The 26,064-nt window shown below is 36.5% G+C and overlaps 2 protein-coding genes across 4 annotated transcripts in view; one reads left to right on the forward strand and one right to left on the reverse strand.

Moving 5' to 3' along the window:
* The window catches only part of CCDC39 (coiled-coil domain containing 39), a 57,052-nt gene extending 52,270 nt beyond the window's left edge, over positions 1-4,782 (forward strand). The window contains exons 17-20 of the mRNA XM_023184807.3: positions 1,685-1,825; positions 1,956-2,135; positions 2,289-2,374; positions 3,573-4,782. Coding sequence (XP_023040575.1) covers positions 1,685-1,825; positions 1,956-2,135; positions 2,289-2,374; positions 3,573-3,729 — 564 coding nt within the window. The 3' untranslated portion in view covers positions 3,730-4,782. The remainder of the gene's footprint in view (positions 1-1,684; positions 1,826-1,955; positions 2,136-2,288; positions 2,375-3,572) is intronic.
* On the reverse strand, positions 299-16,861 carry TTC14 (tetratricopeptide repeat domain 14). 3 transcript variants are annotated; one of them, XM_023184809.2, is made up of 13 exons: positions 16,571-16,861; positions 15,978-16,102; positions 15,668-15,867; positions 14,710-14,794; positions 14,412-14,541; positions 13,931-14,086; positions 13,131-13,202; positions 12,585-12,704; positions 12,354-12,476; positions 10,830-10,947; positions 9,786-9,895; positions 8,600-8,976; positions 299-1,245 (listed from the first exon to the last, which is right to left on the reverse strand). In XM_023184809.2, the coding sequence occupies exons 1-13, from the start codon at positions 16,729-16,731 to the stop codon at positions 1,058-1,060; spliced, it is 1,965 nt and encodes a 654-aa protein (XP_023040577.1). In that variant the 5' UTR covers positions 16,732-16,861; the 3' UTR covers positions 299-1,057. The 3 variants fall into 3 exon arrangements, 2 of the variants coding, with proteins under 2 accessions (XP_023040577.1, XP_023040576.1); XM_023184808.3 differs by lacking the exon at positions 299-1,245 and having other exon boundaries at positions 7,641-8,976; positions 16,571-16,859; XR_004228856.1 differs by lacking the exons at positions 299-1,245; positions 8,600-8,976 and having other exon boundaries at positions 9,857-9,895; positions 10,323-10,947.
* Between the last annotated feature and the right edge of the window lie 9,203 nt (positions 16,862-26,064).

Raw genomic sequence — 26,064 nt, forward strand, 5'->3', positions numbered from 1 at the left:
TTAGGTAAGTTAGTGAAAATTCCAGTGCTAAGCCCTGACAATTACTTGTTATTAGTTGGTAGATCATGGTTATTATGATCTACCCATTAACCCTTTAATGAACTTTAATTTCTTAAAGATCACATTAAGATTGCTCCTTAAAACAAAAAAGTTTGAAAGAAAAAATAATAATATAGTAGAAAGTAGTTACTAAAGCAAATCACTGAAAGATAAAAGAATGTGCCTTGTAAGCAGGCGCTAAACATTGACTTTACTATTAAAGCTGAAGAAGAGATACTGTGAATCTTTGCAAATTCCATGATTTCAATTGTCATTGTTGTTTTATTTTCTCCAAAATACCATAAAAATACTTTCTGGTTGAATTACATACAAAATTTAATCCATAAAATCATTATACAGTCATGCACTGCAATGGGAATGCGTTCTGATGAATGCATCCTTGGGTGATTTTGTCACTGTGTGAACTTCGTTAAGAGTGTACTTACACAAACATAGATGGTATAGCCTATTGTTGCTAGGCTGTAAGCTTGTAAAGTGTGTTACTGTACTGAGTACTATAAGCAACTGTAACACAATGGTACTTGCGTATCTAAACCAATCTAAATAGAGAAAAGGTACAATAAAAATATGGTATAATGGATTAAAAAAACAGTACACCTGTACAGGGCACTTACCATAAATGGAGCTTGCAGGACTGGAAGCTGCTCTGGGTGAGTCAGTGAGTGAGTGGTGAGAGAATGTGAAGACTTAATTGCTGTACACTACTGCAGACATGATAAACCATGTACGCTTAGGCTACAGTAAATTCATAAAATAATTTTAGTTCTCCAATAATAAACTGACCTTAGCTTACTAGAGCTTTTTAACTTTAAACATTTTTAATTTTGTAAAATTTTTTGACTCTTTTGTGATAACACTTAGCTTAAGCACACATTGTTCAACTGCACAAAAATTTTCTTTATATCCTTATTCTCTAAGCATGTTTCTATTAATTTTTTTTTACTTTTTAACTTGTTTTGTTAAAAACTAAGACACATACACACACATAAACCTAAGCCTACCCGTGGTCAGGATCATCAATACCACTGTCTTCCACCTCCATATCTTGTCCCACTTGAAGGTCTTCAGGGTCAGTAACATGAATGGAGCTGTCATCTATGATAACAATGCCCTCTTCTGGAATACCTCCTGAAGGACCTGCCTGAGGCTGTTTTATAGTTAATTTTTTAAATAAATAGGAGTACACTGTAAAATAATAAAAGTATATTGTATAGTAAATACATAAATCAGTAATATGTTTTATTATCACTATCAAGTATTATGCACTGAACATAATTGTATGTGCTAGACTTTTATATGACTGGCAATGCAGGTTTGTTTACACCAGGCATCACCACAAACTCATGAGTAATGTATTGTGCCACAACATTACAATGTCGCTAGGTAACAGGAATTTTTCAGCTCCATTATAATCTTATGGGACCACCATCATATATGCAGTCCATCATTGACCAAGACATCATTAAGAGATACATCACTGTACTTATTACTCACCAACAGAAATAATGTATATTATGTACAAAAATAAATGAATTAAAATTAAACGAATACTTGATAAATGACAAGTTATATAAAAGTCAATTTCTGATTCTAAAAAATACATATGTTAATACTTTTTCTACAGAGCATGGAAAATACATTAAATGTTATAGAACATTTAGCAAATAATGTCAAAGAAAAGTTATCAGAGAAGCAGGCTTATTCATTTCAACTAAGTAAAGAAACGGAGGAGCAGAAGCCAAAATTAGAAAGAGTGACCAAGCAGGTATTGACATCTTTTAGAAACTGACCTTTCATATTTACATTTTTGAAGTCCCAAATCCTCCTTCATCTATTAAAAATATTAAATTCTGGAAAACAGGTTTATAGAATAATTGACTATTATTTACTAACAGTGTGCAAAACTCACAAAGGAAATCCGTCTTTTGAAAGACACAAAAGATGAAACACTGGAAGAACAAGACATCAAACTTCGTGAGGTGAAACAGTTTCACAAGGTTATTGATGAAATGTTAGTTGATATCATAGAAGAAAATGCTGAGATCCGTATTATCCTTCAAACATACTTTCAACAGGTAATACAGCACCTTCTATTGAATATATTCTTAAACACTTCATGAAAATAAAAACTTTTATGACATTCATCATGAAGTGAAAGCTAATTAAAAGCATTTCTCTTCTAAAAACCGGTAAGTAGTACTAATGATTGCTATTGAATATTCTTCCAGAGTGGGTTAGAACTACCTACGGCTAGTATTAAAGGCAGTCGTCAGAGTTCTAGATCTCCTTCACATACTTCACTACTATCAGCAAGGTAAGTGGAAGGTTAAAAAAATCTGCTTAACCCTCACAGCTGTACACTAAGTGATCCCAGCCACTTCTACATTACCGCAGCTGTTGGACAGGCCCACGGACTCAAGGCCAGTGCTCTTTTCACCCTCAGACATCTCACTAGTCAGCATCAGATAGATTAGATGCAGAAACAGCCAACAGAACAAGAATTTTCTTCTGACTTCTGCTGGTGTCACTATTTCCGGTATAGCTCAAGTGCTCTGTGACTATCAGTTATTTCAGTAGGATAAAACAGAAATAAATTTGGGGGTTACATCTAGCATTTGGGGGTGAACCCCAAGTTGGGGGAAATTTTTAAAAAACATATAAGGGCAGCTTAGATGTAAAGACATATAAAACATGATTTTTATGATTAAAACCACATTGTGGTATTTTACATAATCAGGATTTGACTTTATGAAGCTTTATTTTGCTAAAAAGGAAACTTTTTTTTTCTTCTGCAGTTGTTATCCACAGTTCTATCACCAGATGCTTAAAGCAACATTCTTGTGCTTTGCTGACAAAAATTTATTAATAATGATCCTGATTTTAGAATTCACAATCTCCTGCATTCAGCAGCTACTTATTAAATTACTATTCCTTAGTCCAGGTAAAAATTTCATGAAGAGGCCCCTAAAAAACAGTGTTTCATTTAAGTAAAAAAAAACTGTTTCTATATAATTGAACATCCCTGTACTTTCATAAAATACATATTTAAAACTTATTTCACAATTATATAGCTAGTTGTTTTTCAAATGACCCCACCACTTTATTCATCAATATGCCTCTCACTCTTCTCTTCAGCTTAAATTACAAAAGGTATCATTTTATAATTTTTGCCAGCACCAAATCCTCTTGGCCCTCTTTCCTGTCTTGGAAACTTTCAATGCTTAATGATTCCAACTCTAAAAAACTGATTATAGTTCAAAGCATTTTTACCACGTAGGAACATACTTACTGAACTACTTTTCTACTGGTTTGGAACTCATCTATGTTCATCTTTCTTTTCCTCTTTAAACTTTTTGTTATTTATTGATGGTCATTTAAAAACTTATTAACACTACTAATAATGCACTTTTTTGATCTCTTTACTTATGGAATCATTATTTTGCCAATAATGAGAGGGCCTATACTGAAATACAAACCTTGCATTACATTTATAATTCTGGTTTTTCTTCTAGGTCATCTAGGAGTACAAGTACATCTACTTCTCAGTCTTCAATTAAAGTACTGGAGCTTAACTTCCCGGCCTCCTCTTCACTAATAGGCAGCCCTTCTAGGCCAACTAGTGCTAGAAGTAGCTCTAGTAATGGTAAGAGCAAAAAGAGCAGCAAATAAACATTTTAATCTCTTCTGAAAAAGTTTTAAACACAAAAACAAAAGTATACTTTAAAATACAAAACGACCCAACACATTTTATCTAGTGGAAAGTGTAAAAACTTAGTGGTAAATGTAAAACCTATTTTTTTTTTAAAAAGGAACATTCTCATTTTCTCCATACTGAAGAAAAACATTAATAGCAGATTCTTGATAAGGCTACATATTATATAAGCATAGAAAAAAATGCTGTATTTCACTGTAATTTTGATGTTCATAGTGTTAGAAAATAGTTTGCTTCATTATTTCACGAAACTACACTCATTTCTAATGTAACAATCTTTCAAGAAGAAATGTCTAAAAATTTACTGTACTATTATGAGCTTATTACAATGTGAAAATCTCATTTACCCTACAAGACACCAAAATTAGGTTTTCTTTATTCAAAGTAACTATTTCTCAGACTTTTGGGGAGGAAAATTGTTAAAGGCAGTTTCTTCTTTTGCTGTAATTTTTAACCAAAAAATAGCATCAACCCCCCACACACCCCCCCAAAAAAAACCAACTGATAAGAGAAACACTGTATATCAATTTTAATATGCAGCTTAAATTTATAAAAATCACTTCTGACCTTGAAAGAAATCAAACGTATTAAAGATTTGCCAACCAAGTATAAAGAATATAATTTTGAAATTTTCTTGATTTAATAAACAATTTAATGAAAACTAGATAGGACATGATTTGCAATAGAAATTTCATTTAGTTTGAGGTAGACTGCCAAATACAGTAGTTTTTCCAGTTAATACTTTATTATAACATGTGCCCAACACTTTGTACTCTTGGAATGGTGTGGAATATTAGAAAACTGGATTTTAAATAAATGTATTAGAATTCATGAATGTAAATGTTGTCTCCTTCAAACCTTGGGAAAAAATACTCATTACAACTGTCATTATTTTAGAACTGTTGTTTGTATTTCTTTCTGAAAAGCAGTAGTGGTAGTGAATAGTTCTCCTGATTATTTGTTGTTTTGTTTTAGATACAGGAAAAGGCATAGCAAAGTCCAAAGAATAAGGTGGGCAGAAAAAAACGCTAGGTAATAAAATTTCTGGCTAAACTACTGCTCTAATGCATGAGATTTATAAGACCTAAAAACTGATTAAAGTCACTTTGCTCATCAAAGTTCTTATTCTCCAGCCCTATGCTAGTTTGGGAATTACTTAAAACTTGAAATAATATTAAACACTGTTCTATGAAGGCAGAGGTTGTATCTTACTGCCTCTGTAACCTTGGATAGTTACTTCCCTCTTTTCCTCATTTATACTATAAACACAGAAAGTTACCTACAAGTTTATTGAATTGGATAATATAAAAAAAAATGCACAGGGCTTGACAAACAGAAATTGCACTATCTAACAATCTCTACTTACCGAGTTGCCACCTGGAGCTTAGCAAAGTATTTGTGGAATCGTTTGGTTCTTAGGCCAGCATACAAATCTACATTTAATCCTTAAATAACAGTTCTAACTTCAGTGTACTAATGATAAATGGTAAGACAGGGGATCAACCTATCTCCAAATCTGGACACTTATCCTCATATCCAAAAGTCATGCTTCATCTGCTTATGGAGACCAAGATATGGCAAGATATGATCTTGAGAAAAATTACTGACGATGTCGCTGGGGATTCTTGACAATGTAAATCCCCAGTAATTTTTGCTGTGATGAGCTTGCTTAGAAATTGGTTTGTATACTCTGCTTAACATGGCAAAAACTGCAATTACTTTTGCACCTACCTAATAAATTCAGGCAGCGTACAGGATAAGGTACTATTCTCTTACACAGAATGGGGTGTAATAGCCATTCAGACTGATGAGAGATATCTCATTTGGTTTTAACTTGCAGTTCTCTAAGTAGTGATGTTGAGCATTATTTTATACGCTTCTTGGCCATTTTTACGTCTTCTTTTGAAAAATATCTATTCATGTTTTCTGCTCACTTTTGGATGGGGTTTTTTTTGGCTGTTGAATTCCTTGTAAATTCTGGATGAGTCCCCTGCCTGATGCATAGTTTGTATATTTTGTCCCGTTCTGCAGGTTGTCTGTTCACTTGTGTTATTTCTTTTGCTGTGCAAGAACTTCGTAGGTTACTTAAGTCCCATTTTGTTTTTGTTGTGTTTAAGACACCAGTCTGGCTGTCACCCAAGCTGGAGTGCAGTGGCACAATCAGAGCTCACTGCAGCCTCGAACTCCTGGGCTCAAGCGATCCTCCCGCATAGCTGGGACTATAGGCATGCACCACCACACCCAACTTATTTGTAAATTTTTTGTAGAGATGGAGTCATGCTGCATTGCCCAGGCCAGTCTCAAACTTCTAGCCTCCAGCAATCCTCCTCCCTCAGCCTCAAGTGCTGGGATTACAGGCATGAGTCACTGTACTCAGCCCCTCTTGCTTGCACTTTTGAGGTCTGAATCATGAATGTGCCTACACCAATGTTGGTAGGTTGGCAGGGGGTAAGGGATGAGAAATTATGAAATGGGTTTACAATGTACATCATTTGGGTGATGGTTACACTAGAAGCCCAGACTTCACCACTATACGATATATCCACGTAACAAAAATGTACTTGTACCCCTTAAATTTATATGAATTGAGGAAAAAAACATTTTTAAATGTTGTTTAAAATTTTAGGCTGTAGTAGGGATTCCAAAATGTCAAAGGCTATGCCAAGAGGTAGTTTTCACTCATTATAAACACCACAATGTAGGACACTATGTAAAGATGATACTGGAGCTATTAATACATAGAATTAAGGACTCATTTAAGACGAATTTCTTAAAGAATCTTCTTCTTGGTGCAAAGACTAATGCTTTGAGTGACTAGCTGATTTCTACCATGATTATCTATTGCTCTTGAGCAGGGTTTCTTTTCACTCTTCCATTTGCAAAACAAATTTCAGATTTTTCACTAGGCTCTCATCACTGGAGTTTGGTAGACACAAATAATACACACTCAGTACTTAAGGCCTAGACATTTTACTGTTGGCAAGAACTGCAAGACAGAACAAGGAATAAGTCTCTTCTTCCTCTATTATTCTCCCTCACTTAGACCTCTGCAGATACCCAGCTACCCATCCACTTATCTAGTGTCACTGTGACAGTATCTAATGCCCATTATAATTTACAGTTTTGAAAATCTTAAACTGCAAAGACTCCAATAACATCATAAACCCAGTACTTATGAGTCCTATCTCTATCTCCCAAAGAATATACTACCCTATTTTCACAATTTCGGGAGGATCTTTATAATCCAAGTCTCTTTGTTCGTCAGCTGTAGCTGCTGGAATTTATTCTGAGTAAAACCAGGCTCTAGTTTATCTATTTATTTATTCAGACTCTGAGAAAGGGGCCATCAGAGAAGCATCAAGGCACAAGAGGCGGTAAGGAGAAATGCAGGTCAGATTTAAAAACATGCCTAATGCCCTCTGGACTGAACATCTGCAATACGAGGACAGTTTCCCAATTTTCTTTCCCTAGAAAAAAGCCAGATTTACATTGTGCTTCTCTGCTACTGTTATGTTTTTGCTAAAAGGATTCTTTTTCTTTTCTGATTTACCCTTGCGTGGAATACAGGCCTTAAGGGCCTTGCAAATATTTAACGTTAAAAAGCGTTTTATGGCTATGCTAGCAATGAGGTAAAAAATAACAATGGAGAAATAAGCAAAATGGGCTCTTATTCAACTTTTATGATCTTATTCTTAAGGCACTTATGCTGGGTGGAAGCCAATGACTGTTCACAAACCACTTTTAATCAAATCAGGCTTTAGAGGAAAATTAAGACATATAATCTACCATTTAAAAATTAAAAAAAAATTTGAGCAAAAAATGTAATATTTAAACTGATAAATATAAGTGTTCAAGAAACATTCGAACATATAATCTTTCAAAAGCTGATGATTTTTAATTTAACAGAAAAATCAATTTTTATAAAAATGATCCAAGTGTTCAATGCACAAATTTTTCTCTCAAACAGCAGGATAAGATGGACCCAGGAATTCTCATATACCGTAATCGAATGAAGAAACAGTACTTTCAGAGAATTATCTTTAAGTGAAGAAATTCAAATTGTCAGAGTAATATACTATACATAAACATATACATAAAAAGTTTAAAAACCAAGCTGTGACAAGGGACCTACAACTGAAACAAAATTTGAGAAAAGCTTAAAAGCATTTGTTTCCTGTAATCTCTACAAATAATTTTAGGAGCAGAGATTTCTGCACTGAACTGTTATGACTAAAACACCCAAAAACTTAATGGCATTCTGTGTGATGGTGCTGATATCCTTGGTGTATTAATTTTTTGACTTATTTCCTTTTTCTTTTTCAAATTCAGCTATCTGATTAAATATATTCAGTAAATTCTGAGGTAAATTTTTTTTAACACTGCTTTCTGAGTGTTCTTTGCTACTTAGTGCATCTTCTTCTGGAACCTCTGTTTTGATATCCTCCCCATAATTGTCCTCTCTTTCATATTCTCCTTGATTTGTATTTAATCGGTATCTTTGCTCATGTCTACTGAAATCACGTGGTCCAGAGTGAGTATATTTTTTGTATTTCTCAACTGACTTCCACGAGTAGTCTGAGCTTGCTGGCGAGGTAGAATGCCTCACAGAACCTGGTTCACACCTTCTATAGTGCTCTTTTCTTCCCTCTATATCCTTTTCAAATCTCCTATAACCATAAATCTTGTCCTCTGAATTCCTACAGAAGGATTCTGAGGAATTTCTTCTACTGGAAAAATGTCTTTCTGATTTGTATGGCTTTTCTGTTTTGCTACTACCTGCTTGGGTTCTATAGCTATTATAAAAATCTCTTGGATCTTCAGACCTACCTCCAAAATCATCCGGTATTTCAAGTGAAGATGAAGAGAGAGGGCATCTATCTTTCTCTTTTATCTGTGTCTTTTCATACTGTAACCTATCCTGCTTCCCCAGTAGTTTCTCCACTTCTTGTTTATGGTTAAGAAAAGATGCTGAAGTATTAGCTGGAACTGGGTAGCACTCATCTTTCCTATTCTGATCTATCTGACTTGAGGATGCCCTAGATGAATGCCTTCTGGAACTGCGAGAAGACTCTGAACGGTTCCTCTTATGTTTCTTATGCCTTTTGTGACCAGAAGAGGAAGAGGATGATGATGAAGACACTGATTCATCAGCAGAAGAAACACTTGAAGAGGAAGAAGTTGATTTTCTTCTTTTCTTCTTTAGCCTAAAAAAAACAGTTAACCTGTCATATATGTACAAAAATGTTTCTAAATTATTCATAAAGATGTGGGCCCAATTTGTTTCCTTTCAAGATTTTATAAAAGCTGTGGTTCAGATAAATTATACAATAATTTTGGCTATTACAAGATCTGATTTTACTATTAAGCACTTTTGGGGGAAAAATGCTTGCAGACAGGTATCATTGTAAGCAAATCCATCATTTCTGAAAGACAGACTTTTTTCAACACTACCTTAAAAACTTAAGACTACTGAACACATAAAGGAGAACTCAAGTTTTTTATTTGGCTACCTCTAGTTCATGGTTTCTTCACCTGATTACTGGTATTTTCAGCCAAATAATTCTTTGTTGGGGGTGGGGGTGGGAGCTAACTTGTGCATTACGGAAAGTTTAATAGCATCCCTGACCATTATACACTAGATGCAGTAGCACCCTATCAGTTATGGCAATCAAAAATGTCTCCAGATCTTGTCAAATGTCCCCGGGGGAATAAATCCCCTAGTTCAGAACCACTGCTCTAGTTCTAAAACATTTCTTCCTAAAATATAATTAAAGTAACTTATTCTATATTTTAATTCTAAGATACATTTTTTTTGTAGAATTCTAGCCTTAAATTCCACTTCATCTCTTTAATAGGAAAATACATGGAACACATATTTGCTAAAGATTCTTAACAGTCATTGATTATCACTTGAAATACTTCTATATTTTTATTTACTTTACCTCCAGTATGGCACTTTGGGTTCAATTCAGTAGTTGCCTTAAGTTTAAAAATACTGAATATTATAGTTTACCTCTTCTCTTCTTTTAAGAGCTTACGCAACTTTTCTGCACTTGTTTCTATTTTCTTTGTTTTCTGCTTTTCTTCCTTTTCAGCTTGTTTTTCTCTTAATTCCAAAGATTTCTTTTAGAACCCAGATATCGAAAAAAACCACACGTTAAAAATAGCAGCATATATAAAACCCAGTATTCAAAAGACCATCCCCAGTCAGAAACCCAATTTAGTAAAACCAAATCACCATAGAGCCAGCATTAAACAGTATTTTTTTAACATAAAAAAATTAGTCATACAGATGTTTGGCATTAGTCATTGAAATGGCCAGGACAGCATTGAGGACCATATTGCAGTTGGTATCCCATAAAAAAAGGGGAAGCCATTGCAGTGGTACCCATGACCCAGAGTGCAAGAAAGGTTAAAAAAAAAAAAAGTACATAAAAATTATTTTTAAAAATTGAAAAATGTAAACAGGACACATTTTACAAATAAAATTCAAATAAAGACATTTCATTAAGGTGAATTGAAGGAGGAATCACCATGTTCAAATACAAACCATTTAAAAAAATAGCACAGCCCAGTTGGATGCATGATTACATAGGAAATCATTTTCCAGTTTGTGGATGGGGATGAGCAGCACCAGATGTCACAGACACAGCAGCAATGGTCCAATTCAGAAGAAAATGCATGAGAAAACATCATCATCAGTATTACAGGAAAAGACAATTTAAAATATGTCTCATATAGGTTTTTATAATTAACTCAATTATAGTAGCAACAATGGTAATTTAAAAACCACCAGGTAAGCTCACTACAAAGACATTTCTCAAAACAACATACCAAATTTAGGTAATAGTTTTCTCATAGCTATTTTTACTTTCAATTATGGACAAAAACAGGGGCACTACGAAGCAATGTCAAACCCAATTAGGCAGAACTGTACCTAAAAAGAAACTTTTCATAATGCCTTACTTAAGTAATCTAGAAGTTTCCCTTAGAAGAAAATTAAGTTTCGGCATTATTTCAAATATCACTAAATTTCTAAGAGGAAATAAGGAATCACCTGCATATATTTATGAAGTTTCTGCAAAGCATCCTCTGCATCTTTAAAAGTCTCATCCAAAGTCAAAGCTTTTTTATAGTAACTTTCAGCATTTAAAAACTTTTCTTCTTCTTCTAACCTAAATTTAAAAGAAAGATTTAGCTTTTTTATAAAAACAACAAAAAAGGTTTTTTTATAAAAACCTATCCAAATATGCATACAGGTCAGAGGCTTATATGAGAGAGCTTACTAGGGAAAAGCCACATTTAGTAAATTATTTTCCAAAATAAAATACCAAAATAATATGCTTTTTACTGTAATTTATTTCAAAGACCACATAAACAGAAATCCATTACTAGTAACTAATGTCCAATATTGGCACATTTTGCAGTAATACATGAAAACCCATAATAAATGGGTGTCCACTAATTTAGTATAATCTTGAACTGTAGCACATAATTATACCAGCAGGCTCTTTTTCCTTAGCAGTTTATGAAAAATTATCTATAGAAAATTTTGGAAATCTTTGGAAATACCAACATACACATATATCACAACGAGCCTGTAAATAGCATAATCATTAAATGAAGCTCATAAGTGTGGGTTGTGAAACACCAGAATGAGAAAGTTTGGACACAGAGAAGTCAAAGGACGTTGCAAAGTGTTTTTGGTTCTTAGAAGGAAAAAGTAATTACTGTAAAACAAATACAATGGGATCACTTTTGTGTCAGTAGACTGGATATGGGAAACAAAGGACAAGTCAAAGATGAGCAATATCTCTGGCTTAGGTAACTGCAAGGTATTGCTATTCACTCAGCTAAAAGACACCAATACAAGGCTATAAGATAACCACATACAAATAGGTACTAGTTATCTACCAAGGAAGAATGTAAAAAGTTGCTCCAATCATTACATAGAAGTTCCTATGAATTGTAAATGAATATTGCGAAATTTAATTAACTTGGAATTTGTGATCACAAACAGGAATGACTATACAAATAGTATAGCCCTTAAACCAAAAAATCTGAGTGTATTATCCAGGGAAAGAGTATTTGCCTAATCTCTTGTACTTTTCCATTTATTTATTGAAACCAAGAGTGTTCTAAATTAAGTGCTTAGGCCGGGCGCAGTGGCTCATGCCTGTAATCCCAGCACTTTGGGAGGCCGAGGAGGGCGGATCAGGAGGTCAGGAGATCGAGACCATCCTGGCTAACACAGTGAAACCCCGTCTCTATTGAAAAAAAAAAAATACAAAAAATTAGCCGGGTGTGGTGGCGGGCGCCTGTAGTCCCAGCTACTCGGGAGGCTGAGGCAGGAGAATGGCGTGAACCCGGGAGGCAGAGCTTGTAGTGAGCCGAGACCGTGCCACTGCACTCCAGCCTGGGCAACATAGCGAGACTCCATCTCACAAAAAGAAAAAAAAAAAAAGAAAAAAAAATAAATAAATTAAGTGCTTAAGAAACTATTTCCTTATGTTAAGTTCAAAATTTTTTAGTAGTTGGTTGAACATTAGACCTCTACTATTAAACAAAATCTGATACTTACTGTCCTCCTCTCTCTACAAGTGTCTGGCAGAGGTATTTTCTTGCATTTCTGTGAGTTGGACAGTTTTCTAATGCAAGCTCAAAATCTTCTATTGCTTTGTTCAAACTTCCTTTTGTCGCATATCTAGAGACATGAAACAAAATTAGAAGGCTGTATCTCACAAGCTCTTCATAAATCTTGTTTGCATTTACCTGGTAAACATTCCTTAAAATCCAAGTATGATTCACTTACAGTGCTCCACGAGCTACCAAAGCTTCCACGTTTTGTTTGTCGATTTCCAAAGCTTTATTGTATTCATTCATAGCATCCACATGGCGTCCAACTTTAAAATAATCAACTCCAATCTTCACACTAAGACAGACATTTGTAAAGCATCACAAACACTTCAAACACTAAATAAAATGTTAGCGTGAGTAAGTTTTAAAAGCAAATGTCATCAAACTTGGCAAATATTTAGTTTTTAGAATACTCACAATATACCTAAGGAGCATTCTTCTGCCTTTGGACATTTTCACAACAAATATTGGTGAAACCCAGATATCAATATACTAATTCCTTTTGAGAAAACAGAAATGCTGAATAAAACTTATCTGTTAAGTGTAAAACCTGTTAAGTGTAAAATGTAAGACTACTTACATCTATAAAAGAAACGCTCATGTCAAAAAGGCATCACTTTAATTCATCTCAAATTTGTCTTATTGATGACATAAGCATGCTTGCCTTGCCCTAAGCTTTTAGACTAGATATAATGCAATTGTTGAAAGACAGTCTTCATACCATTTTAAAGCCCAAGACGCAGATTGTTTTTTTCTCAATGCAGAAGCAAAATCATCTTCAGAGAAATTTTTGCTATTAAAGAAAATAAAAATTAAAAAGTTAAACCACAAATATTTTTTAAGTAACTATACTTAATTCTGCTTGACAGGCACTCAACACTGAAAAGTATGAATCCCAAGCAAGAAATTTGCATTCTATTTACATACCAAAATCTTTGAACTTTCGAAATGATTATTATTGTTAAATAGCATTTTTCTTGGCCGGGTGCAGTGGCTCACGCCTGTAATCCCAGCACTTTGGGAGGCTGAGGCAGGCAGATCATGAGGCCAGGAGATTGAGACCATCCTGGCTAAGACGGTGAAACCCTGTCTCTACTAATAATTAAAAAAAAAAATTAGCCAGGCATGGTGGCGGGCACCTGTAGTCCCAGCTACTCGGGAGGCTGAAGCAGGAGAATGGCGTGAACCTGGGAGGCAGAGCTTGAAGTGAGCCAAGATTGTGCCACTGCACTCCAGCTTGGGTGTCTCACAAAACGAAAAAAACAGTATTTTTCTTTAGCATACACACAAAATTCTTATAAAAAGTTTCTGCATCCTTCTCTACTTGTTTACATGGTACACATCTTAATCACTGATAAGACAGTCCAGTCCAGAAGATGGGATCACCTGGTTCATTCAACCTTTGGCATATGCCTACTACTAGGTGGCTTAGGACAGTCAAATATGTCCTTCAGCTATGCAGCTTCTGAGCTTACCACCACTCCCCTCACCACCTAAGAGAATAATACTGATTTACTATACCTTTGTAGGCCTCTCATTAAAGATGGTGGATTAGATTCATCTATTCCTAGTTTTTCTAGAAGGAATTCAACTACTCCTGGATTAACAAATCCTAAGGAACTCTGCATGATATTTTCATAGGACTCCAAAGAATTGCTATTCAGTTCAACACTTCTCCTTAAAAAAAGAAAATACAAACACAAAAATTGTAAAATGACTAATCTGACATTTCATTTCAGACAAATAGTAAAGAATAAAGAAATAGTATCATTTGAGGTTTCAACACTAATACCATTTTTTGCATAAGATGGTGTGGCAATATTACGATATGGTTACCTTTTCCCAAGTCTGAAGTAGTTTAACTGTTATAAAAATAACATGAACACATTTTGCAATAAGAGAAATTAAAATTCCCCTTTGTTGTCAAAAGTTTGACAAAATTTGGTATTCCTCAATGCAAGAGACTTTCGTAATGAACTGTTGTTGAAATAATATAAATTACCTGTAGTATAAAGGAAGCTCTTCAGAGCTAATTACACCTAATTTAATACCAGATAGGTGTGGTGGAAGAGAAGAGCTATACAGAGATACTGCCAGCTTTTCATGGTATCTGTCAATATCCTTGATTCCAGCTTAAGAAAAAAAAAAAGAGAACTAAGCTGATTAGTAAGAAAATGTAAACTAACATAAAAAATATAAACTTTCCCAAACACTACCCACTTAGACTGTATTTTTTTAAATTAATAAAAACAAAAATTCAACAATCATTACTTTTTTATTAGTATGATGAAACTAATCACCTCGAATGATGTCACCAGTTTGGTAATACGATAAAGGATCCCCATGGTTACTGTGAGATGGCACATCTCTTAAGGGACAAAGAGCCTGTAATGAGAAGTATTTTAAAACACTAGACATTTCAAGCTTTGGTAAGAACAGTGTCTTCTTTTATCTTCGCTATCTGGTATGAAACAGCTGGTAGCTGAACAACCTAACATAAAAATTTAAATAAGGATTTAGTTAAAAGTAATTTTCGTGTCCAAACACAGTAAAATATGTTTGCTGGTTCAGTTAAAAAACTAAAATCTCATGAAACTTTCCATTAGTTTAGGAACCAAATATGATGGTTTATGACAGTATACTACATGCATCAAAAGCAAACTAAAATTTGTCTAAAAGGTGTAAGGATTCTAGTGAAAATGAAATGTGAATTCTCCAAAGTTTTTGTCTGTTATCCAGTCTGTAATACCTTCTGCTTTTCTTCCTTTTTATCCGCCTGGATAGATGGCAAATACCCAATCTTTTATCATGACACATTAGTTCAAATTCAGGACTATCCATCTTGGGCAAAGTATTATTGTAAATATATAAATGACAAATTTCTAAATTATCCACATGCAAATATACAATGCCAAATATTAACCAATTAAGAATACATATGTTCAACTACAAGAAATAAGTCTGAGTACCAATCAACCTCACCATGTCCACTGATACCTCTTTGAGCACTTAAAAAAGGACACTGTGCCTGCCAACCAGAGTTTAAATTTAAAAAAATTCCCAAAACTAGAAATGGAGGGACAAACTGGGTAAGTAACTTTCACTAATTTTTGTTAACGATTTTTCTCCAATTAACATTTAATTTCCAAAAGTATCTTGGCAGGTATACTTGAGCACAACTGCATGCAAAGATATAATTCTTGCATTGAGGTGAATTAACAAAAACAGAAGCAATCCAAATAACAAAAAATAACTTACTGTGATTTCTAAGTGGGCTATATCTCTCATGATACCACTTCCTAAACAGATCAACACCATGAAAAAACCGAATTCCCGAATAGAACTAATTCTTCCAATCACTATATCACCACGCTCAATATCTCGGAAAAACAGCTCTCTTCGATCCATACTAGGTATCTCCATGAATTGCTCTAAAGGTGGCATGACTGCATAATGATCTAAAAAAAAAAAAAATTAACAAAATCACTAACGATAGTTTTGAGTTCCGTTTCACCTGAAGTACTGTTAAATCGAATGGCAATCTTAAAGGTTTTAAGGCTAAACTCACCTTCACTATCTTCATTAATTTCAGAAGTTGCAGGTGCATCTGATTTCCAGGAAAGTGCAAAAAGCAGATCCGCTTTTTTGGAGATGAATTTCTGTATCTCGATGTTGTCAACTCTCTTCTCTTTTCTTAAAAAGAAAAAGAATATGAAAATTGGCTTATCTGCAAAGCCTTTTTACAAACTCTTAACCTTCTGCTTAGGGCTTTCGTCGGCCATTCCTCTCCATCCCAAGCTCCAGATCATACAACCTCAGAGAAAAAGTTTTAACTAGGCATTCCCTCATTAACCAACCTGGAGGTGGAGAGCGGGGAAACTTAAAAAATGACGCCTCCAACCCAGATACGAAAGCTCAAGGGATTTTAGCTAAGGAATCTGCGCCTCTAGCACGCAGCGCCATAGAAAAAGTTCAGCCCGCAAACCACACTGCACACCTCAGGCGCGCCCTCCCTCCACTCAGCCCAAGGCACCAGCCCGCGATCCTCCTGTGCTCACGGCCGCGGCTCCACTTCCTCTAGACGCAGACTCGGGGCTGCAGTAGTGGCTTCCAGAGCTGCGTCCCCTCTCCCATGACGCAGTGGCACCAACGTCGCATTACCTGCCCTGCAACGGTTGCTGGGGCGGCGGGCCCCGGGTTGGCTCGGCGGCCGACCCCAGGAGGTTCCGGAAGTGTGGATTATCCTGCTGTTCGCTCCGGAGTAGAGAGAGCAAAGAAGACCCATGGCAATTTAACGACTGCCGCAGAAGGTCCCGGTCCATGGCTAGAGACTGCAGGGCCCGGAGGCTGATGGGCTGATGGTCCCCAGTTCAGTGTCCGCTACTTGAGCCGGGTGGTACGGGAAGCAGAAGAAACCGTCTAGAGGCCGCCGGAAGTACACAGAGAGCACAACCAGTTACACCCGGAAGTGTTCTGGGGCCGCCCCCACGGCGGCGCGGCGGAGCTCAGCCTCGATCTCGCAAAACCGAGCGAGACTACGGAAGGCTGAAGGATTGGGCTCAGCGTTGCTTGGGCTAAAGGCTGAATAGGGCTTCCAGGAAGTGATGTATGTGAGAAGTTTGATTTTTCAAATGTACTTGGGGTCGCTATTACGTCGAAATAGCTCCAGCGCTAATCTAGGGTAAACAATAATTCCTTTTCGTATTCCTCAAGGTGCTTCTAAGTGCCAATGCCAGGGTAAGAACCCCAAACGAGTCGCACAAGCTTCTTCCCTCGAAGTACTCTGCGTGAATCAATACCTATGTCCCTGACGTAGCCGCATTCAGCCGGCTGCTCCGGGAAGGTTTCCAGGTCTTTTAACGTACAGAAGGAAGGAGGGACACGGACATTTGTTAAGCACCTGTAGTGGTGTTCTCCATCCATACCCCATGTACTGTTAGTGATTGTGAGTTCTAAAACCAGGATGGCTTTAATGTCTCGACATGTGCATATGCCATTCAAGTTTTACAGTAACTATAATGTATACATTCATTTCTTATTTAGTGTATTTCAATGGTTGCTCAAAATTTAGTGTCTGTAGGACTTACTGTGTAGTGATGTGTACGCAAAAGTCAATATACTGTACTTATGGACAATTGAGGTGATTTTCAAAGGGAATTTCAACTTAGGTCCGCGGGGTTCAAGCGATTCTCGTGCCTCAGCATCCCGAGTAGCTGGGACTACAAGCATGAGCCACCACTCCCGGCTAATTGTTGTATTTTTAGTAGAGACGGGGTTTCGCCAGGGTGGCCAGGCTGGTCTCTGAACATCCCCTTACTTATTGACTTAAGAACCCAACCACTACGGTAGCTATTGTACTTTTTCATTTTAGAAGACGAGGAAACATGCTCAGAGAGTGTCAGTAAATTGCTCAATGTCACACAGACAGTAAGAGGCTGGAGTTAGGGTTCCAAACGAAGTATTAATTGATCTTCTCAGGCAGAGTTGCTGGATTGAGTACTTTATCATATAGAAGGTCTCAACCCTAATTTTGAGATCATGTAGCTTCATTTTATTCCAGTATAAAATTTGTACCATTTAAATATGCGCAATGCAAATAGTTCAGTATAGTCCTCTTGAGCAGAAATAAACGGTGGCAGTTAGTCTCCTCGCTTCCCACCATGTTTGAGGAAATCAACTTGCCCTTCACTGTGTTACCACTTTTGTATAGGAAATCTAGTCCAGAACATAATCGATAGTGACACACTGTTTTGTGGAAAACCCAGGCAAATAGGTAAGCAGTTTACTGAAATTTGAGAAAATGCAACAAACAAGAATGCAACTGTAAAAGATAAATTTGGGCTGGGCGCGGTGGCTCACACCTGTAATCCCAGCACTTTGGGAGGCCAAGGGCAGATCACTTGAGGTCAGGAGTTCAGAGACCAGCCTGGCCACTCTGGCGAAACCCCGTCTCTATTAAAAATACAACAATTAGCCGGGCGTGGTGGCTCATGCTTGTAGTCCCAGCTACTCGGGAGGCTGAGGCACGAGAATCGCTTGAATCCCGCGGTCAGAGGTTGTAATGGACTGAGATGGCACCACTGCAGTCCAGCGTGGGCGCTGGAGGGAGACTCCATCTCAAAAAATAAATAAATAAATAAATTTCAAGCTTCTATAGGCATATCAACTTTAATAAATGGTACAGACTGGTTTTAAGCCATAACTCTAGAGAATGGTTGTTTTTAGGAAAGAATGCTGTCGCTCAAAAGGAAAGCTGACCACTAAAAATGATTATAGACAGCTTGGTAAATACGTGATTTATGTTAGAGTCAATCTGTGATCAAGGACCTCATTTTTTGGAGGGACTAAGAAACCAGTGTCTGAGAACCAGATGCCAAACAGTGTTACTTAGCCTGGGAATGTCACCTTCTGAGGCCATTCTTTAGTAGCACATGGTTTTATCACTATGGGATAGTCTATACTTCTTCCTAATTCCAACACTAGGATAACCCTCCCCCACCTCATATCTTGAACACCTAAAATGGCCATGAACATAGAAAGCAGCTCCTTTTAGGGGGTATGCAGCATTTATCTGGAGTGATATTTTTCGTATAGTAGTGACAGAAGAAATGAACTTTAAGCAAATGTACTCAAAACTCAGGGTGGGATTTTCTGTCTTTGGTTAGTTCCTTATGTGAAAGTAGCCCCATTAGTTGGGTGCCAAAGGCAGTCTTATTCTTTACTTCCAGAATATCACTCCCATCGCAGAGGATAAAGCCTTTTACAGTTACAGGTGTATTTGAATTCATTTTCTTCTGAGACAGACACCCCTTTGACTTAGAAGGGGATAGAGCACTGGATCTTTGACATAGGACTGGAGGGAGTGAGGAAAGGAAATGGGACTAGCTTTGCTTCTCATTTTAGAAAAACCAGTCCCACATATGGGCCTTCTCAAGTGGGTGAGGAAGAAAATACTGTTTTTGTTTTTTACTTCTTGCCTTACCTTAAAAAATATCTTTTTTGAGAAATGTTTCCAAATTAAGCAATATGAATAACTAAATGAATATGTTGAGGAGAGGGACAGGGGAAAGTGTGGGATGGGGTTGGGGGAAGAAGACAGGACATTTAAAGCGGTCAGATCTTTGATGTCTGGTTCCTTTGCCTATTTTTATTGTAAGTGTTAAATTCCATTTCTAAATAAACACATAGGTACATTCTTTAATAAACACTCTAGACCCTAGAGATATAAAGGTAAAGAAAACAATTCTGGTTCTTGAGTGGTTCACAGTCCAACACAGGATTAGACATAAGAAGAAACACATAATGGCACAGTGGTAAGTGCTATTGTGGACACCTACTAGGGTGTCTGCATAGATCCCTCTTTTCTGTGAAATGAGGTAGTGAGAGTTGCTGGGGGTAAGAGGAGAGAGGGGGAGGCAACTATGTGCAGTCCAGGCACAGAGGGCAATATAATTAAAGAAGTAGAGGTGTGAAAAAGCAAGATGCATTCTGGAGACAGCAAGTGTGAAATGGAGGTAGGTAGGGATATTTTAATTATAGACATTTGGTTATGTAAGTGTGTCATTTCAGGTAGGCTATAGATTGGTGGGAAGAAACCCCTGGTGCCTCTCTGTGTGTACAACACACACACATACACCCCCACACACAGAGTAAATTCCTGATTTCTTTAGCAAAGAACGCAGAAACTTAGGGGAAGCAAGGTAGCCACATAAAGAAGTGGGAGAAGCAGCATATCTCATTGTAGCTTTTCTTGGATCTCCCAAGTTTCCCCAAATAACTTGTACAGCTAGTGACATCATCTGCAAAAGATAAAGTCTTTTTTTTTTTTTTACATCTCAGAAACTTTTATAACCAGTTGTTAAGAATATACAAATAATCCATGACTTTATGAGAAATATTTGTAGATAGATTGTTTCTGGTTCTTGATCCTGATGCCAACAGTTTCAACAAGGCCTCACCTTTAGCTGGGGTTAATGTTGGAGTGTGTGTCTATCAGGGATGGTGGGTACCAAATAAGGTCCTAGAAGTCTATTACGATACTTCTAACTTTAATTTTTCAGTATCTTTTAAAGGCTGTCTTCTTTTTAGAAAAAATGGACTTTATTTTTTAGAGCAATTTTGGGTTAAAAGCAAAAGTGGGGAGAAAGTAAAAAGTGTCCCATGTATCCCCTGCCCCCACACATGCATAGCCTCCCTCATTATCAACATCCCCCACCTGAGTGGTACATTTGTTAAACTGATGAACCTACACTGACACCTCTTTATCATCCAAAGTCCATAGTTTATTTTAGGTTTCATTCTTGATGTCATACATTCTGTGGGTTTGGGCAAATGTGTAATGACATATTCACCATTATAATGTATTATAAAGTGGTTTTGCCACCCTAAAAATCCTCTGTGCTCCGTTTTTCTTTTTCTTCTTGGAACCCCTGACAACCACTGATTTTTTTTTTTTACTGTGTCCGTATTTTTGCCTTTTCCAGAATGTTATATATTTGAGATCATATAGTATATAGCCTTTTCAGACTGGTTTCTTAGTAATATGCATTTCAGTTTCCTCCATGTCTTTTCATGGCTTGATAGCTCATTTATCTTTAGTGCTGAATAGTTTTCAATTTGCTGGATTTATAAAACAATTTATCCATTGTCCTATTGAAGGACATACTAGTTTCTTCCAAGTTTTGGCAATTATGAACAAAGCTGCTATAACATGTCCATGTTATTAGTAAACATAAGTTTTCAACTCTTTTGCATAAATAGCAAGGAGTACAGTTTCTGGGTTGTGTGGTAAGAGTATGTTCAGTTTTGTGAGAAAGCACCAAACTGTCTTCCAAAGTGGCTGTACCGTTTTATATTCCCATCAGCAATTAATGAGAGTTCCTGTTGCTCCACATCATCACTGGCGTTTGATGTCAGGATGCTGAAATTTGACCATTCTAATAGATTTGTAGTGGTATCTCATTGTTATTTCCATTTGCAGTCCCCTGATGATACATGATGTGGAACATCTTTTTATATGCTTATTTGCCATCTGTATATCTTCTTTGGTGTGGTGTCTTTTAAGGTCTTTAGCCCATTTTTTAATTCGATTGTATGTTTTCTTATTGTTGAGTTTTAAGAGATTTTTTTTTTGTGTGTGTGTATATATATGTATATATATATTTGAAAATATTTTCTCTTGGCCTGTGGATTATCTTTATATTCTCCCAGTGGTATCTTTTGCAGAGTAGAAAGTTTTAATTTTAATGAAATCCAGCTTATCAGTTTTTTTTCTTTTATGGATCATGACTTTGGTATTGTATCTAAAAAGTCATCACCAAATCCAAAGTCATCTAGATTTTCTTCTATTTTTTTTTTTTTTTTTGAGATGGAGTCTAGCTCTGTCGCCCAGGCTGGAGTGCAGTGGCGTGATCTCGGCTCACTGCAAGCTCCGCCTCCTGGGTTCATGTCATTCTCCTGCCTCAGCCTCCCGAGCAGCTGGGACTACAGGCGCCCACCACCGCGCCCGGCTAATTTTTTTTTATATTTTTAGTAGGGACAGGGTTTCACTGTGGTCTCGATCTCCTGACCTCGTGATCTGCCCACCTCGGCCTCCCAAAGTGCTAGGATTACAGGCATGAGCCACTGTGCCCAGCCAATTTTCTTCTATGTTATCTTCTAAGAGTTTTATAGTTTTGCATTTTACATTTAGATCTATAATCCATTTTGATTTAATTTTGTGAAGGATGTAAGACCTGTGTATAGATTCATTTTTTGCATATGGATGTCCAGTTGTTCCAGCACTACTGGCTGAAAAGAGTATCTCTTTTCTCCATTGTAGTGCCTTTTTACTTTTGTTAAAGATCAGTTGACAGTACTTATGTATTATGTAGGTCTATTTCTGGGCTTTTTATTCCGTTCCGTTGATCTATTTATCTATTCTTTCGCCAATACCATACTGTCTTAAGTACTATAGCTTTATAGTAAGTCTTGAAGTCAAGTAGTGCCAGTTCTCCAACTTTGTTCTTCTCCAATTACTCTCTTTATTTTCCTGAAAATAGTCCCTTTTTGTTGCTTAAGCAAGATGAGGAAATTTGTAGTTTGGAACCAAGGATGTTGACTAATACACTAAGAAACCACCAACTAGTAGCCTTTGCTTTTTCTACTCTGCCATTTTAAAAATGAAGAAACAAATATGGAGAGGTTAATAAATGCTTTCATTTTTCAAAAACTAACTTTAGAATACATGTTGTCTAGCTGTGTTTCTAGTACTCTTTCTACCATACCATGCTATTTAGAAGGTCAGCGAAACCATGCTCTTTAATGATGTAGCTTTAAAATATTGTATGGAACTTATTTTATTTAAAAAAATTATGACATAGGTCAGGTATCCCTTATCTGAACTGGTTGGGACCAGAGTGTTTTGAATTTGAGATTTTAGAATAATTGCATATATATAATGAGATACCTTGGGGACTCAAGTCTAAACAAAAAATTCGTTTATGTTTTATATGCACCTTATACCCATAACTTGAAGGTAATTTTATTTTCCCCTTGGGACGCTGAGTAAACATGGTGTCATGTTCCTACATTTTGACTGGGATCTACCACATAAGGTCAGGTGTGGAATTTTCCACTTGTGGCATCATGTGAGTGCTCAAAAAGTTTCCAACTTTGGAGCATTTTGGATTTTGGATTTTTGGAGTAGGGATGCTCAACCTGTAGTTAATTTTATGTGTCATCTTCAGGGGATCAGGGGATGTCCAGATAGTTGGTTAAAGACTATTTTTGGGTATGTCTGCGACAGTGTTTTTAGATAACATTAGCATTTGAATTGGTGGACTCAGTAAAGTAGATTGTCCTCTGCAGTGTAGTTGGTCATCAGCATATCCATTGAGGGGCCAGGATCAGTGGCTCATACCTGTAATCCCAGCACTTTGGGAGGGCCAGGAGGGCAGATTGCTTGAACCCAGGAGTTTGAGACCAGCCTTGGCAACATGGCAAAACTCTGCCTCCACCAAAAATAAAAAATTAGCCAGCTGCGGTGTCACATGCCTGTAGTTCCAGCTACCCAGGAGGCTGAGGTGGGAGGATCATCTGAGCCTGGGAAGTTGAAGCTGCAGTGAACCTTTCCCAGCCTGGGTGACAGAGTGAGAGTGTCTCAAAAAAAAAAAAAAAAAAAAAAAAATTCAGGGCCTGAGTAGAACAAAAGGCAAAAGTAGGGAAAACTTGCCCCTTTTTGGCCTCACTGTTTGAGCTGGGACATCTCATTTCATCTTCTTTTGCCCTCAGAGTAGGATTTATATCATTGGTTCTCGTTGACCTTTGGACTCAGACTAAATTATGCCAGCAGTCTTCCTGGGTCTCCAGCTTGCAGATTAGTGATCACGACTTCCCAGCCTCCATAATCCTCTATAATTGTATGAGCTAAGTCTTCATTGTGTGTGTGTGTGTGTGTGTGTGTATCTCCTGTTGTCTGTTTCTCTGGTGAACTCTAATACAAATATCCATCATTATGTTATTATCTAAAGATCACCATGAACTCTTTTTTTCCTATAATGGGGCCACTTGATTTGATTTCTAAGCACATGGTGTAAAAGGTTTAGATTACAGATTTGCTACCATATAAGGTAGCTATCTATGTTCAACACTATTCAAAGCTGTCCTGAAGTGACTCAAGAAAGAATGAGGAATACTAAATGGAAGATATGGCTAACTCAGCCAAATATCTATCCCCATTGTTAGAGGAATAATTCAAACTGCAAGCCCTTCTGATAAATCTTGGCACATCTTCATTCGTTCCAGTAGTTTATGCTTGAAAAGATTCTCCCAGCTTTTATTTCTTTTTCATATCACAGGCCGACACCTTTCTTCAAGAAGAAAAACATTGTCAGTCTAATCCACTTGAGGGTGCTATAAGATCATCATGGTATCCAGTTTTATATCCTCCACCAGAAAACGTGCTAACTAAACAAGGATTTAGGGATGGGGAACTGTGACCCTATTATATACAGTCATTTTGAGATAATGGTATCTCTAACACTGTCTCCACCTTTTAGTGACTGATAAATGTTTTGAGGATATTATTTTAATTTAAATCAGTTCATATCCCATTAGAATTGATTAACTTAGTAATCTTGAGTTATTTTTTTCTAAGAAGAAAGATTACTGATTTCAATTTCAATTCAACATGGTTCTAAACAGACCCAGAGGTGAATATTGCACAAATTCAGGACAAGGGGCCAGAATAGTGATACAGTTACATTATAATCCATGTTCAATGTATGTGGCATTCCTGGAGATGTGCAACTTTAAACCAGCTGTAGTGACCATCTGCAGTGCTAGTCTCAGCTAGCATTTCTTTCATGTTTGTCTTTGTTTACAAAAAGGATGAGGAAATAGAATGAAGGTATTTCAGATTAAATCTATCATGATTGTTAGAAAAAAAGTCGAAAGATGTATATAATACTGATAAGGAATAGGTTAAGATGCTTATTATCAGGTTCTTGGTCATGACTGCTCATAAAGACACACACACATACACACACACACACACCCCTCTTAGATTCTTAGATTCTTGTAGCAGTTTCTCAGAATGCTATATCAGAGAACATGTTAGGATTATCACCAAAAGAATTGAAAGTTTAATGCTAAATAAATAGTATTCTTTGTCAATACATTCTGGATTGCTTTGATTTTTAAAATGCAATTTAGATATTCCTTTAAATGAAAGCAATTGGTCATCTTCTAATTTTTAAACACTAATTATTTTTTATTTTATTGACGGCAGCACTAAAGGAGAATTTCAGGGAGTAGAAATATATTACTGGCTTAGTATATTGCCCTTCTTAATGGAATTCATTGGAAGATCCAGGATTATCAGGGAAATGATTTAACCTTGATCTGGGCCACATTAGACATAGCCTTTGATTATCTGTAGACATAATGGTCAAATTGCCAAATGCATTAATTTATTCATTTACTAAATATTTGAGGCTTAGGCTGTATTTTAGATGTAAGGGATATAATAGTGAAAAAAATATACCAACCTTCCTTCCTCTCTGGAGTTTATATTCTGGAGGGAGACATATAATGAGTAATAAACATAATAAGTAAGTAAATGATATAGTGCATGTATTAGAAGGTGATAGAGCCTATAGAGAAAGAAGTAAGTCAGGGTAAGGGGCATTGGAAGTACAGGGGGATGGGTGTAGTAGTTTTGATTAGTTATAGCAGGTCTAATTAAGAAGGTGACATTTGAGCAAAGATTTGAAGTAGATGAGGAGTTAGTCATTCAACTTGTTTGAGGGAAAAGAGTTCCAAGCAGAGGGAACAGCCAATGCAAGTGTCCTGAGACAGGAAGGTATTTGATGTATTTGAGAAAGAGCAAGGAAGACAGTGTGGCAGGAACAGAATGAGCATGGAGGATGGAGGTGTGGGGCATTGTAGGCCATTGAAAGAACTTGGCTTTTACTGCTAGTGGTTGGGAGTAGCTTCAGGGTTTTAAGGAGGAGGGCATATTATGCCTTTCATTATAAGAGTATCACTTTGGCTGTTACCTAGGCAGGAATTGATTAAATACCTATTGCTCATAATAAAATGGAGAAAGTTTTATAGGATGTCTTCTTATTTCTTAGGAAACATAATTTCATTTAAAAAATTACATGTCGATGCAT

Source organism: Piliocolobus tephrosceles, chromosome 2 (assembly GCF_002776525.5).
Source record: "Piliocolobus tephrosceles isolate RC106 chromosome 2, ASM277652v3, whole genome shotgun sequence".
Lineage (NCBI taxonomy): Eukaryota > Metazoa > Chordata > Mammalia > Primates > Cercopithecidae > Piliocolobus > Piliocolobus tephrosceles.